This window comes from Odontesthes bonariensis, chromosome 21, assembly GCF_027942865.1.
Source record: "Odontesthes bonariensis isolate fOdoBon6 chromosome 21, fOdoBon6.hap1, whole genome shotgun sequence".
In the NCBI taxonomy this organism is placed as follows: Eukaryota; Metazoa; Chordata; class Actinopteri; order Atheriniformes; family Atherinopsidae; genus Odontesthes; species Odontesthes bonariensis.
The window spans coordinates 1451278-1471765 of record NC_134526.1 but is presented as its reverse complement, the minus strand read 5'-3'; the positions used below and the strand labels follow the sequence as shown (position 1 = coordinate 1471765).

General features: G+C 43.1%; 1 protein-coding gene across 7 annotated transcripts in view; it reads left to right on the top strand.

Annotated features, from left to right (window-relative positions):
* The first annotated feature begins 8426 nt into the window (after positions 1-8426).
* LOC142370748 (rho GTPase-activating protein 27-like) overlaps positions 8427-20488 on the top strand; it is a 47018-nt gene continuing 34956 nt past the window's right edge. For all 7 annotated transcript variants that reach the window (XM_075453190.1, XM_075453189.1, XM_075453188.1 and 4 more), the window contains exons 1-2: positions 8427-8529; positions 19997-20108. In XM_075453190.1, coding sequence (XP_075309305.1) covers positions 20078-20108 — 31 coding nt within the window. In that variant the 5' untranslated portion in view covers positions 8427-8529; positions 19997-20077. The remainder of the gene's footprint in view (positions 8530-19996; positions 20109-20488) is intronic.

The window sequence follows — 20488 nt, the reverse complement described above, 5'->3', positions numbered from 1 at the left end:
TCTCCATGTTAGCTTCTTGGTGCTGTTTTTTTCTTCTCTCCTTATTTTTACCGGGTTTTGTTTTGTTCTGTTTTGTTGTTGAATGTGGCGCTAAAGTAACACGTCACTGTCGCAGACGGCTGCGCTGCATCAGTCCCCATCAGGTCCGACTCATGTGGGAATGCAAACTGAAACAGTTCCGCTGGGGAAGGACGGTTATTAGAACGGAATTCGGACAGAGCCGTTCTTATAACTGCGTTCTTAGAACGGCTCTGTGCGAAAGCGGCTCATGACAACATGAAGCAGCACCATTCCACTGGATCCTGCAGGCTGTTGGACCAAAGACTCTGATCAGGATCACTTTTCATCGAACCCTGGACGTCTGAGATTGGTCTGATTTTGTGACCATCCAAGTCTGGAGCTATTTCAGACCCTTTGGCCTCTGATTTACACACTGGTGCAATAATTATTTTTACGATGGAAACCTCGATCTGTTACTGAGTAGATTAGAATGTTCCAAATTCTAAGAATAACTCATTAGAGAATTAGAGGAAACTTCTGCGTCACCTTTGAAATCAGCTGGAGTTTAAGACGGGTGAGTGGCGACACTTGTGATGTTAATGTCGACAGAATGATCCTGAAAGTGAAATCTATGAAAACAGAATTTATTGTGGGCCTGGACTGGATCCCTGTCATGATAACATGTGAATAAGTTGTGGAGAAGTCTCGTAAATAAGGCCAAACTCTGGCTCAGTGATGAGCTCCAGAGCAGGGTTAGGTTTCACCTGGCTGTAATGGACCCTCTGTGGGACCTGGGCATCTTCAGGGTTTTCCTGCTGCAGTATCACGTGTCGGCTTTGCGGTGCACAAAGCTGCTTTTAGACTGAATATCAGTCGCGCTGATGATGAGTAAAAGACCTCGGACAGACCCATCAGCTGAATCCTACCCCCCAGGAAGCCGAGCCGACATCAGGGGAACGCATCAAACTCAGATCCAGACCACCTGCTGACACACATTTCCTTTTACAGACCCGTCGGGCTGACCATCACTCATGCTCATTCGCTGAGGATGTGAAAACTTAGCTTCCTGGCAGCTTCCAACCAGGCCAGAACCAGCCAGCGAGGCTCAGATTTGGCCCCAATGCAATTCAAAATGTTTAGATAACGCATCCAAGGGCCGACTGTACTCCAAAATCTGTCGTAATTATTAGTGAAAACCCATCAGCCTCCCATACCACACACCTTTATCAGACAGTCTGTTACAAGCACTCCAGATCTTACAGGCTCACTATTTGTAAGACAACAACTAGATGTTTCTGAGTTTATTTCCCATCATGCACCTGGAGGAAGTCGGCCGGTCGGCAGCTTGTAGCCACAGCTGCATTTCTAACTAACATCGTAGAGACATTCCTGCTGTCTCCATCATGGGTTTAGCTGCTCCTCCTTCTGTTCGGTCCAACTGAACCGTGGGGGTTTCTGCCTCGTCGCCATGGTTACCGTCGGCCTCAGCTTCCCCTGCTTCCTGTTTGGAAGCGACGGCAGCGCACGTGTTGGTTGCAAAACACAGAACGAGACACTGAACGACACAGTTTACAAGACTGAACACTTCTGATGTGAGAAATACCGCCTTAAAACAGCCTGGACTGAGTTTTATTACCACCTTAAATCTGACTCAACTCTGAACTGGTCCAGCTTTACCTGATCCAGTTCATTCCATCTTCTGACCCCCCGATTCAGATGTGTCTCCAAAGCTTTAGCTTATTACACTCAACGTTTTCCTTCGATCACTAATTGAAACTCTTTACTCAAACGTCCCGCTGTAGGAGCTGTTTGTAAAGTTAGTTTTTGTTTTTTGCTTCTAGTTGTAAATTTAATTTGCTAATTATGAGTAACTTTATTTGATTAATTTCAGTTCTTTATCTAGATTAGATTTTTTGCTAGAGAGTCGGTGGCTGTGTTCAAAACCGCATACTACATACTACATACTACATACTGCATACTACATACTACATACTACATACTACATACTACATACTGCATACTGCATACTACATACTACATACTGCATACTACATACTACATACTACATACTGCATACTACATACTACATACTGCATACTGCATACTACATACTGCATACTACATACTACATACTGCATACTACATACTGCATACTACATACTACATACTACATACTGCATACTACATACTACATACTGCATACTACATACTACATACTGCATACTACATACTACATACTACATACTGCATACTACATACTACATACTGCATACTGCATACTACATACTGCATACTACACACTACATACTACACACTACATACTGCATACTACATACTACATACTGCATACTACATACTACATACTACATACTACATACTGCATACTACATACTACATACTACATACTGCATACTACATACTGCATACTACACACTACATACTACACACTACATACTGCATACTACATACTACACACTACATACTGCATACTGCATACTGCATACTACACACTACATACTACATACTGCATACTACACACTACATACTGCATACTGCATACTACATACTGCATACTACATACTACATACTGCATACTACATACTACATACTACATACTGCATACTACATACTACATACTACATACTACATACTGCATACTACATACTGCATACTACACACTACATACTGCATACTGCATACTGCATACTACATACTGCATACTACACACTACATACTGCATACTGCATACTGCATACTACATACTACACACTACACACTACATACTGCATACTACATACTACACACTACATACTGCATACTACATACTACACACTACATACTGCATACTGCATACTACATACTGCATACTACACACTACATACTGCATACTGCATACTGCATACTACATACTACACACTACACACTGCATACTGCATACTGCATACTACACACTACACACTGCATACTGCATACTGCATACTACATACTGCATACTGCATACTACATACTGCATACTACATACTACATACTGCATACTACATACTACATACTACATACTGCATACTACATACTACATACTACATACTGCATACTATATACTCCATACTGCATACTACATACTACATACTACATACTACACACTACATACTGCATACTACATACTGCATACTGCATACTGCATACTGCATACTACACACTACACACTACATACTGCATACTACATACTACACACTACATACTGCATACTACATACTACACACTACATACTGCATACTGCATACTACATACTGCATACTACACACTACATACTGCATACTGCATACTGCATACTACATACTACACACTACACACTGCATACTGCATACTGCATACTACACACTACACACTGCATACTGCATACTGCATACTACATACTGCATACTGCATACTACATACTGCATACTACATACTACATACTGCATACTACATACTACATACTACATACTGCATACTACATACTACATACTACATACTGCATACTATATACTCCATACTGCATACTACATACTACATACTACATACTACACACTACATACTGCATACTACATACTACACACTACATACTGCATACTGCATACTGCATACTACACACTACATACTGCATACTGCATACTGCATACTACATACTGCATACTACACACTACATACTGCATACTGCATACTGCATACTACATACTACACACTACACACTGCATACTGCATACTGCATACTACACACTACACACTGCATACTGCATACTGCATACTACATACTGCATACTGCATACTACATACTGCATACTACATACTACATACTGCATACTACATACTACATACTACATACTGCATACTACATACTACATACTACATACTGCATACTACACACTACACACTGCATACTGCATACTGCATACTATATACTCCATACTGCATACTACACACTGTATACTACATACTGCATACTACATACTACATACTACATACTACATACTACATACTGCATACTACATACTACATACTGCATACTATATACTCCATACTGCATACTACATACTGCATACTACAGACTCCATACTCCATACTGCATACTGCATACTACATACTACATACTACATACTGCATACTACATACTACATACTCCATACTGCATACTGCATACTACATACTACATACTACATACTGCATACTACATACTGCATACTACATACTACATACTCCATACTGCATACTGCATACTACATACTACATACTACATACTGCATACTACATACTACATACTCTATACTGCATACTGCATACTACATACTGCATACTACATACTGCATACTACATACTACATACTCCATACTGCATACTACATACTGCATACTACATACTGCATACTACATACTACATACTCCATATTGCATACTGCATACTGCATACTACATACTACATACTGCATACTACATACTACATACTCCATACTGCATACTGCATACTACATACTACATACTGCATACTGCATACTACATACTACATACTCCATACTGCATACTCCATACTGCATACTGCATACTACATACTGCATACTACATACTGCATACTACATACTGCATACTACATACTACATACTACATACTGCATACTGCATACTGCATACTACACACTACATATTACACACTGCATACTACATACTGCATACTGCATACTACATACTGCATACTACATACTGCATACTACATACTGCATACTACATACTACATACTCCATACTGCATACTGCATGCTACCATACTACATACTGCATACTGCATACTACATACTGCATACTGCATACTACATACTGCATACTGCATACTGCATACTACATACTGCATACTGCATACTACATACTGCATACTGCATACTGCATACTACATACTGCATACTGCATACTACATACTGCATACTATATACTGCATACTACACACTGCATACTATATACTCCATACTGCATACTACATACTCCATACGGCATACTGCATACTACATACTACATACTGCATACTACATACTACATACTGCATACTACATACTACATACTGCATACTACATACTACATACTGCATACTATATACTACATACTGCATACTATATACTCCATACTGCATACTACATACTCCATACTGCATACTGCATACTGCATACTACATACTACATACTGCATACTGCATACTACATACTCCATACTGCATACTGCATACTGCATACTATATACTCCATACTGCATACTGCATACTCCATACTGCATACTGCATACTACATACTACATACTGCATACTACATACTGCATACTACATACTACATACTGCATACTACATACTACATACTGCATACTATATACTCCATACTGCATACTACATACTGCATACTGCATACTACATACTCCATACTGCATACTACATACTCCATACTGCATACTGCATACTACATACTACATACTGCATACTACATACTGCATACTACATACTACATACTGCATACTATATACTACATACTGCATACTACATACTACATACTGCATACTACATACTACATACTGCATACTGCATACTACATACTACATACTACATACTGCATACTACATACTACATACTGCATACTGCATACTGCATACTACATACTCCATACTGCATACTACATACTCCATACTGCATACTGCATACTACATACTACATACTGCATACTACATACTGCATACTACATACTACATACTGCATACTATATACTACATACTGCATACTACATACTACATACTGCATACTACATACTACATACTGCATACTATATACTACATACTGCATACTATATACTACATACTGCATACTACATACTCCATACTGCATACTACATACTCCATACTGCATACTGCATACTGCATACTACATACTACATACTGCATACTACATACTACATACTGCATACTACATACTACATACTGCATAATACATACTACATACTCCATACTACATACTACATACTGCATACTATATACTACATACTGCATACTACATACTCCATACTGCATACTACATACTCCATACTACATACTGCATACTACATTCTGCATACTATTAATCAATCTCTATTTATATAGCGCATTTCATACCACAGGCAACTCAATGTGCTTTACGTAAAGACAGAAAAAATACAACATAGAAATACAGAGCAGGTAATTTGAGTAAACTAACAAAAGCTAACAAACATGGACAAACTTTCCTCTAAGAGGAAGCATTTAAAAATATAGCTAATAACAGAACGGTTGATATAATAAATGATAACAGATCTTTAATATATGAATATGACTTCTAGACCCCCATACCCCTCTCCCTTCTGGCTGCTGTACACAGCACACATTCACACACGTAGGGTTTGAGGGCGGGTGTGTTCTGTGGGGGGCAGCGGATGCCCGATGCTTGTGGGGGCTCTGTCCGGGAGCTTCCTCTGCTGTCTTCTGGGGGGATGCGTGGTTGTCCCTATGGTGGGCTTCCCGGGTTCTGTGCTCCTTGGGGGCTGTTGGTGGCCTGGGTCTGGGGGCCCTCTCGGCCTTCTGATTGCTGGGGGGGGGGGGGGAGGATTGTGGCCCTATACACTGATATTTAAGCATGGTTATTATGTGGGACCATCTATGTGTATTGCATGTTCATGCACACATTCACACACATTCAGTCATTAGTTTTACGCTGCACATTCTGAGGTTCTCCCAGTGCACTCTCTCAGGTTACACTACTCGTTTTTTTTATTCTACGATGCTGGAAAATATTGAATTTGATTGATTTTGATGATGCTGGCGCATGCTTTATTTTGTTGTGTATTGTGAATTTTATCTGTTCTCTGCACTTTAAACAAGTAAAGCATTTAAAGTAACCTGCACTCTATTGTTCAAGCAGCTTTCCATGAACTGCCACAAGAGGCAGAGAAACCATGCAGAACTGGAAATTTATTTACAACGTTTTTTTTTTTGCCTTATCAATGTATCTGAATGTAGCTGTGAATTTGAATGTATCGGTTTTGACTGCTTGGATTTAATTTTTTTTATGGTGTTCTGACCTCTAAGAAAGACTGTCCATGGGGTTTATTTATTTATTTATTTATTTATTTACCTTTATTTAACCAGGCAAGCAATTAAGAACAGAAATTCTTATTTTCAATAGCAGCCTGCAAGAGCACCATAAAGGGAAGGGGGAGGAGGAGCTAACAGTTAAAAGAATAGGGTTATATAAAATACACAACAAAAGAAATCAATAAAAATAATAAAATAAATAAATACAGTACAAAACAAAATACAGACAAACAGTAAACATTTAAAACAGTAAAAATTTATTTGAGCTAAACGACTTCCAAGTCTTCTTTTGGGTTAAAATGCATAATTATACCTGAGATTGTTGGACTCATGTGGGTGTTGTTCATAGTATACAGTGCAATAAATCGATTTGTAGTTTGGTCCGTACAATGTAAGAAAATGGTGAAAAATCAATAACTTTTTCCCAAAGACGCAACCTAATATGTCTTGTTTTGTCCTGATCAACAGTCAAATCCAATCAAATCAAATCTATTTATAGCACATTTCATGTACAAAACAAATCAAAGTGCTTTACATAAAATAAAAGCATTGCAGCAGGGAGTGGAAGAAGCATTAAAATACATAAAAGAATATAAAGAGAAACAAATAAAATCATTAAAATGATTAAAAACCAGCAACAGTCCAGATAAGTTCAAAGATAGCGTGCAGATTTCATGCATAGACACATGAGAACAGAAATGTTTTTAACCTGGATTTAAAGATGTCTCCATTTGGTGAAAGTTTAATCTCCACTGGCAGTTTGTTCCACTTGTTTGCAGCATAACAGCTAAATGCTGCTTCTCCATGTTTAGTCTGGACTCTGGACTGGACCAGCTGACCTGAGTCCTTGGATCTCAGAGCTCTGCTGGCTTTATATTCTCTGAACAGATCACAGATGTAAACCATCAGCAGGCTTTTAAAATCTATTCTGTGACTGACTGGAAGCCAGAGTAAAGATTTTAAAGCTGCTGTGATGTGTTCAGATCTCTTAGTCCGGGTTAAAACTCCAGCAGCAGCGTTCTGGATGAGCTGCAGATGTTTAATGCTCTTTGTGGGAAGTCCAGTTAAAAGAGCGTTACAGTCCACAGTTTAAAACATTCACATCAGAGAAGGTTTTCAGGTCACTAAAATGATCCACAGACTGTTTTATTCTGCTCTAGTTGTGGCTGATGCACCACCTGCAGACCGCCGCCAGAGGGCGGCGTTGACCCGCACAGGCTGAGCTGCAGATCCATGCGAGGCCTTTCTGCAGAGCAGGATATGAAGGCAGGCAGAGAGGAAGAGAAGGAGGAAGAGAAGGAGGACAAGCTGGGGCAGGCAGGTTGGGCAGAGGCGGGGCCAGAGGCACAGGAACCTGTTTGAGTGATTCAGCCCTTCAAGAACAGAAGAAGAGTGCAGCAGGATGGTTGGATCTGACTCTAACTGCAGGTAGAACACAACAAACTGTCTGTCTGTGAGCTGGAAATGTCTTTGCTTTGGTGTTTGTTTGATCACGCTGAGAGTTTCTGCGTTTGTAACTTCTGTCCGGTTTGGTTTTTGGACTTTGAATTTAAAAGCGTTCACAGAAAAAAACTCTAAAAGTAAACACGGTTGATGTTGAACTTGTAAAAGCAACATGACGGGGACGGGTTTCAGCCTCTTTAATTGCCTTTCAGGGAGGATCAGGGTTTGGTGTGCGAGTGTTTGCGTGTGCGTGGCTGGTATGTGTGGTCGGGTGTGTTTGACTCCAGGAAAAACACTGCGTCCTGTTTTCAGCCTGCAGCCTCTGTGGAGCTCACATATCTGGCAGAATATTACCAAATGAAAGGGCGATGGAGTGGGAACAGAAGCCGAAACAAACTCCAAACAGAATGTTAGGAGCTCACACTTTGGCAGGAAACCAGGTGGAAACAGATTAGAAAGCTTAAATCATCTTTAAGGCGAGACACGGCGGGAAAAACAGGGATTTCATGCAGAGGTTCAACTTTGAGATTTTGGGCCAGTCTACTCCTTCAACATGTGTTCTTTCAACCTGCTATAAAGAATTTTTATTCAATATTAGCATTACTAAGGGCCTGACCATTTATTCTGTTTTGGAGCAATTGTTTCTAATATAAATGTATTGAATTCCTCTATTTAAATCTTTAAATTCCGTTTTCTCAAAATCATTTTTTTGTATTTTTCCAGTATCGATATCTCAGCCTATGGAGCACCTACTAACACCAAACTTACCAGTTATACACTTAGCAGTATTCTGAAGATATTTACAGAAGGATTTGTAGATTAATCATTCCTGGCCTGATTTATGTGACATTATAACAAAAAAAATATGGCGAAAATCGATGTTTTTTAGGCTATGGACAGTATATTTTGATTTCCAAGGAAATGAAAGCAGATATCCTGAAATCCCTCTGTAATGTTCTTTACATTTAGTGTGAAAACAAAATAAAAAAAGAATTTTGCACCTGGCTTTATCATATGTTCAGATCTAGCTTCTGGAAATATATGCAAATATGTATATATATATATATATATATATAATCATAATTAAACATACACATTTCTAAAACTTGTAATACATTTTTTTTCATACTTGTATAAGTAATCAAAACTGAGAAAGTTTCATTGTGATATCTGTTATTTTAAAATATTACCCTATTCACCTGTAGCGTCTCGCCTTAAAGAGTAAACAGCTGCTGGGAGGTTCTGTTGGAGCCCAAATCAGAAGAGGTTCCACTTCAGAACCTCCGGAGAAGCTTCAGATGTTCCTTCAGGACTCCTCCGTCTGACCTCCACCCAACTTCAGCCTCAGATTTCCTCCCAAATGGGACGTTCAGACTCCCACTTGCTCTGAGATAAACATCAGGTCTCATCATGAGAGCTGATCCAGTTCTGCCGGAGCTCTCATTCCCATCCCTAGTCATTTCCTCCTCAGTCAGAAGTTGGATTTTTACCATTTGACACATTTCTGGTGAAAACGGGCCTCACATATCACCACACATTGGCTTCATAGAGCCGGTGTGAGACGCAGGAATGACATCACGAGTTCTCAGTGGTGGCATCATCCACCCGGCTGCCGCTTCGCCCTGCGGCCAACAATTCAATTCAATTCATTTTTATTTATAAAGCGCCTAATACAACAAATGTCATCTCAAGGCACTTAAATAATAAAGTCCAATTCAAGCCAATTGGAATTCAATTAATTGTAATCATAATTGTTTACAAAATAATCCAATTCTCTGGGCTATCAGGCCCTAACCCAAACTGGCAGCTGGTTCCACAGAGAGGGGCCTGATAACTGAAGGCTCTGCCTCCCAAACTGGCAGCTGGTTCCACAGAGAGGGGCCTGATAACTGAAGGCTCTGCCTCCCAAACTGGCAGCTGGTTCCTCAGAGAGGGGCCTGATAACTGAAGGCTCTGCCTCCCAAACTGGCAGCTGGTTCCACAGAGAGGGGCCTGATAACTGAAGGCTCTGCCTCCCAAACTGGCAGCTGGTTCCACAGAGAGGGGCCTGATAACTGAAGGCTCTGCCTCCCAAACTGGCAGCTGGTTCCACAGAGAGGGGCCTGATAACTGAAGGCTCTGCCTCCCAAACTGGCTGCTGGTTCCACAGAGAGGGGCCTGATAACTGAAGGCTCTGCCTCCCAAACTAGCAACTGGTTCCTCAGACAGGGGCCTGATAACTGAAGGCTCTGCCTCCCAAACTGGCAGCTGGTTCCACAGAGAGGGGCCTGATAACTGAAGGCTCTGCCTCCCAAACTGGCAGCTGGTTCCACAGAGAGGGGCCTGATAACTGAAGGCTCTGCCTCCCAAACTGGCAGCTGGTTCCACAGAGAGGGGCCTGATAACTGAAGGCTCTGCCTCCCAAACTGGCAGCTGGTTCCACAGAGAGGGGCCTGATAACTGAAGGCTCTGCCTCCCAAACTGGCAGCTGGTTCCACAGAGAGGGGCCTGATAACTGAAGGCTCTGCCTCCCAAACTGGCAGCTGGTTCCACAGAGAGGGGCCCGATAACTGAAGGCTCTGCCTCCCAAACTGGCAGCTGGTTCCACAGAGAGGGGCCCGATAACTGAAGGCTCTGCCTCCCAAACTGGCAGCTGGTTCCACAGAGAGGGGCCTGATAACTGAAGGCTCTGCCTCCCAAACTGGCAGCTGGTTCCACAGAGAGGGGCCTGATAACTGAAGGCTCTGCCTCCCAAACTGGCAGCTGGTTCCACAGAGAGGGGCCTGATAACTGAAGGCTCTGCCTCCCAAACTGGCAGCTGGTTCCACAGAGAGGGGCCTGATAACTGAAGGCTCTGCCTCCCAAACTGGCAGCTGGTTCCTCAGAGAGGGGCCTGATAACTGAAGGCTCTGCCTCCCAAACTGGCAGCTGGTTCCACAGAGAGGGGCCTGATAACTGAAGGCTCTGCCTCCCAAACTGGCAGCTGGTTCCACAGAGAGGGGCCTGATAACTGAAGGCTCTGCCTCCCAAACTGGCAGCTGGTTCCACAGAGAGGGGCCTGATAACTGAAGGCTCTGCCTCCCAAACTAGCAACTGGTTCCTCAGACAGGGGCCTGATAACTGAAGGCTCTGCCTCCCAAACTGGCAGCTGGTTCCACAGAGAGGGGCCTGATAACTGAAGGCTCTGCCTCCCAAACTGGCAGCTGGTTCCACAGAGAGGGGCCTGATAACTGAAGGCTCTGCCTCCCAAACTGGCAGCTGGTTCCACAGAGAGGGGCCTGATAACTGAAGGCTCTGCCTCCCAAACTGGCAGCTGGTTCCACAGAGAGGGGCCTGATAACTGAAGGCTCTGCCTCCCAAACTGGCAGCTGGTTCCACAGAGAGGGGCCTGATAACTGAAGGCTCTGCCTCCCAAACTGGCAGCTGGTTCCACAGAGAGGGGCCCGATAACTGAAGGCTCTGCCTCCCAAACTGGCAGCTGGTTCCACAGAGAGGGGCCCGATAACTGAAGGCTCTGCCTCCCAAACTGGCAGCTGGTTCCACAGAGAGGGGCCTGATAACTGAAGGCTCTGCCTCCCAAACTGGCAGCTGGTTCCACAGAGAGGGGCCTGATAACTGAAGGCTCTGCCTCCCAAACTGGCAGCTGGTTCCACAGAGAGGGGCCTGATAACTGAAGGCTCTGCCTCCCAAACTGGCAGCTGGTTCCACAGAGAGGGGCCTGATAACTGAAGGCTCTGCCTCCCAAACTGGCAGCTGGTTCCTCAGAGAGGGGCCTGATAACTGAAGGCTCTGCCTCCCAAACTGGCAGCTGGTTCCACAGAGAGGGGCCTGATAACTGAAGGCTCTGCCTCCCAAACTGGCAGCTGGTTCCACAGAGAGGTGCCTGATAACTGAAGGCTCTGCCTCCCAAACTGGCAGCTGGTCCCACAGAGAGGGGCCTGATAACTGAAGGCTCTGCCTCCCAAACTGGCAGCCGGTTCCACAGAGAGGGGCCTGATAACTGAAGGCTCTGCCTCCCAAACTGGCAGCTGGTTCCACAGAGAGGGGCCTGATAACTGAAGGCTCTGCCTCCCAAACTGGCAGCTGGTTCCACAGAGAGGGGCCTGATAACTGAAGGCTCTGCCTCCCAATCTGGCAGCTGGTTCCACAGAGAGGGGCCTGATAACTGAAGGCTCTGCCTCCCAAACTGGCAGCTGGTTCCACAGAGAGGGGCCTGATAACTGAAGGCTCTGCCTCCCAAACTGGCAGCTGGTTCCACAGAGAGGGGCCTGATAACTGAAGGCTCTGCCTCCCCAACTGGCAGCTGGTTCCACAGAGAGGGACCTGATAACTGAAGGCTCTGCTAGGCTGCTGAACCCCTTAAAGAGGCTCCGGGGGGTCCTGGTTTAGGCTGCTGACCCCCTTAAAGAGGTTCTGGGGGGTCCTGGTTTAGGCTGCTGACCCCCTTAAAGAGGTTCTGGGGGGTCCTGGTTTAGGCTGCTGACCCCCTTAAAGAGGCTCCGGGGGGTCCTGGTTTAGGCTGCTGACCCCCTTAAAGAGGTTCTGGGGGGTCCTGGTTTAGGCTGCTGACCCCCTTAAAGAGGTTCTGGGGGGTCCTGGTTTAGGCTGCTGACCCCCTTAAAGAGGCTCCGGGGGGTCCTGGTTTAGGCTGCTGACCCCCTTAAAGAGGCTCCGGGGGGTCCTGGTTTAGGCTGCGGACCCCCTTAAAGAGGCTCCGGGGGGTCCTGGTTTAGGCTGCGGACCCCCTTAAAGAGGCTCCGGGGGGTCCTGGTTTAGGCTGCTGGTGGATCACATGTTCTGGGGAAACTCGGTGGATTTACGACCCGGTTATTTCGGTGCGTGACCACGCCCGCGCTCACCCGCAGGGTGGAGGCTGCTCTTTGCTCTGATTGGCTCCCGGGCTCGTGATGTCACATGACACACTGTCAGCGGGGAACTCTTCATGTGACCCGAAGACGAAAGTTTTCTTTCAATGTTTCCTCTGCTCTGATTGGTCAGTGGTCGAGCCACAAACCCTCAACCTCAGTGTGTGTGTGTGTGTGTGTGTGTTCTTGTACTTATGGTTGAGTGAGGACCACAATAAGTTTTTAACCAACACAGTGAGGACATTTTTACATAGTGAGGACATTTTTACACAGTGAGGACATTTTTACACAGTGAGGACATTTTTACATAGTGAGGACATTTTTACATTGTGAGGACATTTTTACATTGTGAGGACATTTTTACAGAGTGAGGACATTTTTACATAGTGAGGACATTTTTACATTATGAGGACTTTTTAACATTGTGAGGACATTTTTACACAGTGAGGACATTTTTACACAGTGAGGACATTTTTAGATAATGAGGACATTTTTACATAATGAGGACATTTTTGCATAGTGAGGACATTTTTACATAGTGAGGACATTTTTACATTGTGAGGACATTTTACATTATGAGGACTTAACATTGTGAGGACATTTTTACACAATGAGGACATTTTTAGATAATGAGGACATTTTTACAAAGTGAGGACATTTTTACATAGTGAGGACATTTTTACAGAGTGAGGACCTTTTTACAAAGTGAGGACATTTTTACATTGTGAGGACTTTTTTACAGAGTGAGGACATTTTTACACTGTGAGGACATTTTTACACAGTGAGGACATTTTACACTGAGGACATTTTTACACGAGGACATTTTTACATAGTGAGGACATTTTTACATAGTGAGGACATTTTTACACTGTGAGGACATTTTTACACAGTGAGGACATTTTTACAGAGTGAGGACATTTTTACAGGGTGAGGACATTTTTACACAGCGAGGACATTTTTACTGAGTGAGGACTTTTTTACACAGTGAGGACATTTTTACATAGTGAATACATTTTTACAAAGTGAGGACATTTTTACATAGTGAGGACATACATAGTGAGGACATTTTTACACAGTGAGGACATTTTTACATAGTGAATACATTTTTACACAGTGAGGACATTTTTACTGAGTGAATACATTTTTACACAGTGAGGACATTTTTACTGAGTGAGGACTTTTTTACACAGTGAGGACATTTTTACATAGTGAGGACATTTTACATAGTGAATACATTTTTACTGAGTGAGGACTTTTTTACACAGTGAGGACATTTTTACATAGTGAGGACATTTTACATAGTGAATACATTTTTACAAAGTGAGGACATTTTTACAAAGTGAGGACATTTTTACACAGTGAGGACATTTTTACATTGTGAGGACATTTTTACAAAGTGAGGACATTTTTACAAAGTGAGGACATTTTTACACAGTGAGGACATTTTTACATTGTGAGGACATTTTTACATAGTGAGGACATTTTTACATTGTGAGGACATTTTTACAGAGTGAGGACATTTTTACATAGTGAGGTCATTTTGGCCGGTCCTCACTATGTTTCCCTCCAGATTACCTCCTTAGGTTATATAGATGCTATCCCCTAATTTTCTCAGTAGGACCTCAGAATGTCCTAAAGTTTAACACAGGTTAAAAATCTTTTTCTGAATCTTTTGTGCTTCTCAAAATCTGAAGCGATGTTAATGGATTACTACGTCACAGAGTGTCTGGAATGAATCTTTGTTTGTTTCTAAGTGAACTAGAAATACTGGTGCTCACTTTGTGAGTGGTTTTAGTCGGTCCTTATTCAGCACTAAGTGCCAGAATGTGTGTGTGTGTGTGTGTGTGTGTGTGTGTGTGTGTGTGTGTGTGTGTGTGTGTGTGTGTGTGTGTGTGTGTGTGTGTGTGTGTGTGTGTGTGTGTGTGTGTGTGTGTGTCACATACCAGCCTGTGGGAGTGGTTGAGTGACAGACAAACAGAGAGAAGCAGAAGGGGGGAGGGGTGGCTACATTCCAACTCCTACAATCAGACACACCTGAAACTCACCTGGAGCTCACCTGAGCAGGTGTGTTTGTGCTGCTTCATAGAGCAGCACAAACACACCTGAAACACACCTGGAACACACCTGGAGCTCACCTGAGCAGGTGCGTTTGTGGTTAGCATCACTGATGATCTGTTCCTGGTTAGCATCACTGATGATCTGTTCCTGGTTAGCATCACTGATCTGTTCCTGGTTAGCATCACTGATCTGTTCCTGGTTAGCATCACTGATCTGTTCCTGGTTAGCATCACTGATCTGTTCCTGGTTAGCATCACTGATGATCTGTTCCTGGTTAGCATCACTGATGATCTGTTCCTGGTTAGCATCACTGATCTGTTCCTGGTTAGCATCACTGATCTGTTCCTGGTTAGCATCACAGATGATCTGTTCCTGGTTAGCATCACTGATCTGTTCCTGGTTAGCATCACTGATGATCTGTTCCTGGTTAGCATCACTGATGATCTGTTCCTGGTTAGCATCACAGATGATCTGTTCCTGGTTAGCATCACAGATGATCTGTTCCTGGTTAGCATCACTGATTATCTGTTCCTGGTTAGCATCACAGATGATCTGTTCCTGGTTAGCATCACAGATGATCTGTTCCTGGTTAGCATCACAGATGATCTGTTCCTGGTTAGCATCACAGATGATCTGTTCCTGGTTAGCATCACAGATGATCTGTTCCTGGTTAGCATCACAGATGATCTGTTCCTGGTTAGCATCACTGATGATCTGTTCCTGGTTAGCATCACAGATGATCTGTTCCTGGTTAGCATCACAGATGATCTGTTCCTGGTTAGCATCACAGATGATCTGTTCCTGGTTAGCATCACAGATGATCTGTTCCTGGTTAGCATCACAGATGATCTGTTCCTGGTTAGCATCACAGATGATCTGTTCCTGGTTAGCATCACTGATCTGTTCCTGGTTAGCATCACTGATCTGTTCCTGGTTAGCATCACTGATCTGTTCCTGGTTAGCATCACAGATGATCTGTTCCTGGTTAGCATCACTGATCTGTCCCTGGTTAGCATCACAGATGATCTGTTCCTGGTTAGCATCACTGATCTGTTCCTGGTTAGGATCACAGATGATCTGTTCCTGGTTAGCATCACTGATGATCTGTTCCTGGTTAGCATCACAGATGATCTGTTCCTGGTTAGCATCACAGATGATCTGTTCCTGGTTAGCATCACAGATGATCTGTTCCTGGTTAGCATCACAGATGATCTGTTCCTGGTTAGCATCACTGATCTGTCCCTGGTTAGCATCACTAGCACCAATCTTCATTAGGCTTAGGTTTTGGACACATAGAAAGGGAGCCGGGGCCCCGAGTTGAATGAGTTGTCTCTGGACTGCGCCTCAGTTATTGATCTGTTATCGGTCAGTTATTGATCTGTTATTGATCTGTTATTGTTCTGTTGTCGGTCAGTTATCGGTCAGTTATTGATCTGTTATCGGTCAGTTATTGATCTGTTATCGGTCAGTTATTGATTTTTTTATCGGTCAGTTATCGGTCAGTTATTGATCTGTTATCGGTCAGTTATTGATTTTTTTATCGGTCAGTTATTGATCTGTTATCGGTCAGTTATTGATTTTTTTATCGGTCAGTTATTGGTCAGTTATTGATCTGTTATCGGAGGGTCTTCAGCCAGCACTCTGCTCCGAACACACAGACCTCACTATTGTTGGCCCACAAAGGCAGGAAGCACACACACACCAGTGTGTGATGTCATGAAGGGGTGGGGTCTGCAGCGGTGTGGGCGGGGCTTACAGCAGACAGGAAGAGCCGACGCTTCCCTCTGTAAACAGAACCGGCCTGAGATCAGCCTCCTGCCATTGTTCTGTGCCTGGCTCAGAGGCTGCCGGGCAGGAAAGTGTGTAACAGCCTCCCATCGACTTCACTCTGAGGTGTTCCAGTCCGACGGTGATCCGTACGGACCAGAACCATCAGACTGCACAAGGCCGCAGGGTCCCAGTCCAGCCCAGTCCAGTCCAGCCCAGTTTCAGTCCAGCTTGAATTTCCTTCGGGATCAATAAAGTATCTATCTATCAAACACTGACAACAAATAATCGTCTCACAGCTCCTCCTGCTGACTGGCTGTATTCTGACTATTTTCTGGCTGTTTTCTGGCTATATTCTGGCTGTATTCTGACTGTATTCTGACTGTATTCTGACTATTTTCTGGCTATTTTCTGGCTGTATTCTGGCTGTATTCTGGCTGTATTCTGAATGTATTCTGGCTGTATTCTGACTGTATTCTGGCTGTATTCTGACTGTATTCTGAATGTATTCTGGCTGTATTCTGACTGTATTCTGACTGTATTCTGACTATTTTCTGGCTATTTTCTGGCTGTTTTCTGGCTATATTCTGGCTGTATTCTGACTGTATTGTGACTGTATTCTGACTATTTTCTGGCTATTTTCTGGCTATTTTCTGGCTGTATTCTGGCTGTATTCTGGCTGTATTCTGGCTGTATTCTGACTGTATTCTGACTGTATTCTGACTATTTTCTGGCTATTTTCTGGCTATATTCTGGCTGTATTCTGACTGTATTCTGACTGTATTCTGACTATTTTCTGGCTATTTTCTGGCTATATTCTGGCTATATTCTGGCTATATTCTGACTATATTCTGACTGTATTCTGGCTGTATTCTGGCTGTATTCTGACTGTATTCTGACTGTATTCTGACTATATTCTGACTGTATTCTGACTGTATTCTGACTATTTTCTGGCTATATTCTGACTGTATTCTGGCTGTATTCTGACTGTATTCTGACTGTATTCTGGCTGTATTCTGGCTGTATTCTGAATGTATTCTGGCTGTATTCTGACTGTATTCTGACTATTTTCTGGCTATTTTCTGGCTATATTCTGGCTGTATTCTGACTGTATTCTGACTGTATTCTGACTGTATTCTGACTGTATTCTGACTATTTTCTGGCTATATTCTGGCTATATTCTGGCTGTATTCTGACTGTATTCTGACTGTATTCTGACTGTATTCTGGCTGTATTCTGGCTGTATTCTGAATGTATTCTGGCTGTATTCTGACTGTATTCTGACTGTATTCTGGCTGTATTCTGAATGTATTCTGGCTGTATTCTGACTGTATTCTGACTATTTTCTGGCTATTTTCTGGCTATATTCTGGCTGTATTCTGACTGTATTCTGGCTGTATTCTGGCTGTATTCTGAATGTATTCTGGCTGTATTCTGGCTGTATTCTGAATGTATTCTGGCTGTATTCTGACTGTATTCTGACTATTTTCTGACTATTTTCTGACTATTTTCTGGCTGTATTCTGGCTATTTTCTGGCTGTATTCTGACTATTTTCTGACTATTTTCTGGCTGTATTCTGCCTGTATTCTGCCTGTATTCTGACTAGTTTCTGGCTGTATTCTGCCTGTATTCTGCTTGTATTCTGCCTGTATTCTGGCTGTATTCTGCCTGTATTCTGACTGTATTCTGACTATATTCTGACTGTATTCTGCCTGTATTCTGCCTGTATTCTGCCTGTATTCGGGCTGTATTCATGTTGCAGTGAATCCCTGCAGCTGTTTCCTGTTTACATGGAAATGAGTAAAGAAATGAGGGCTGATCAGAACCGCTGATGCATCTGAACCTTTTCCTTCCACCCCTGTGTCGGGGCTCACCTGTGACTTCCCTTTCTCAGCCTGCAGAGTTTAGCTCTACGTATGAGGTCCTTTAACGTTGCCACGGAAACGCTTTGCTGCGTGTTTCTGAAGCCATGAGACGGTGAAGCGTGTTGTTGTGTTCGTGCCGGAGGACGTCGGACTTGTTCTGACACGCAGACCAACTCGTATCCGTCATTCCTGAAGTTTCTGTGTGCCGGCAGCTGCTGTTATTCCAGGAATTTGCTGCTTTTCTGTGCCATGAGCCCCAAGTGTCAGAAAGAGGTGAAACATGAATACAAACGCACCAGAACCGCAGACAGAACCTGTTCCTCCAGGTGACATAATCAGAAAGAGATGCACACTGAACCGGTTCTGGATGAAACATCAAACGTGGGTGTAGGAGCTATTTGTAAAGTTAGTTTTTTGTTTTTTTGGTTCTAGTTGTAAATGTAATTAGCTAATTATGAGTAACTTTATTTGATTAATTTCAGTGCTTTATTTAGATTAGATTTTTTGCTAATATTCTTTGTTAGTTAGTCATTTGTTTAGAATATTTTGGTAATTGGGTCACACTGGGCACCTGGAGTCCCAGCATGCACCTGGGTGGGCCGATGGTTTTTTTAGCAGGGAAAAGGAGAGAGCAGCAGGTTTTCTTCTTTGATTTAATGTTTTGAAATAAATCATCAGAAAACACAAGAATTCATTTTGAACATTCGTCTTCTTCTTCCTGCGTTAAACCACATCCCCCATGGTGCATCAGTGGCCTTCAAACCACATCCCCCATGGTGCATCAGTGGCCTTTTGATTTTGTTTGGTTTGAGTTTAATTTGTTTTTTATGGCCACTACAGTGGGTTTGCACGTGTGCTCCCAGGTTAAAGAGGAGCTCATTTATTCATTTTGGTGTTTTCTTTGTTTCCGGACGCAGGATCAGGGCTGACCTTTGACCCCTCGCCTTCAGAGAGATCGACCTGAGGGGGCGGGGCCTGTGGAGCTCAGACTCGTCATAATGGCGACCTCCTCCTCCCTGCTCAGCAGAGGTGAGTTCTGTCGTTGAACCGGTCCGAGTCGCTGACCGGTCTCCAAACCGGCACACCTGGAAACATCTGGTTTCTGTCCGTGAGGCCGGAGATCCACCTAAATGATGTCAGACCAGAACCAAACGAATAAAACCACCACCCTGAAGTGAACCTGGACCACGATTTAAAATGGAAGCTGCACAGAACTTTAGAAAAGCTGCTCACAAGCCAACAAAAGTTCTGACCCGGTTCCATTCTGATTCTTTCACTGATCACTGATCTCGGCCTTTTTAAATCGAAGCTTAAGATCTTTTTAGACCGGCGTTCCAACTCTGATTAGGGCCACTATGCATCCATTCTATCCGCTCTTTTTAAATTATCTTAATTTTTTGCAAATTTTA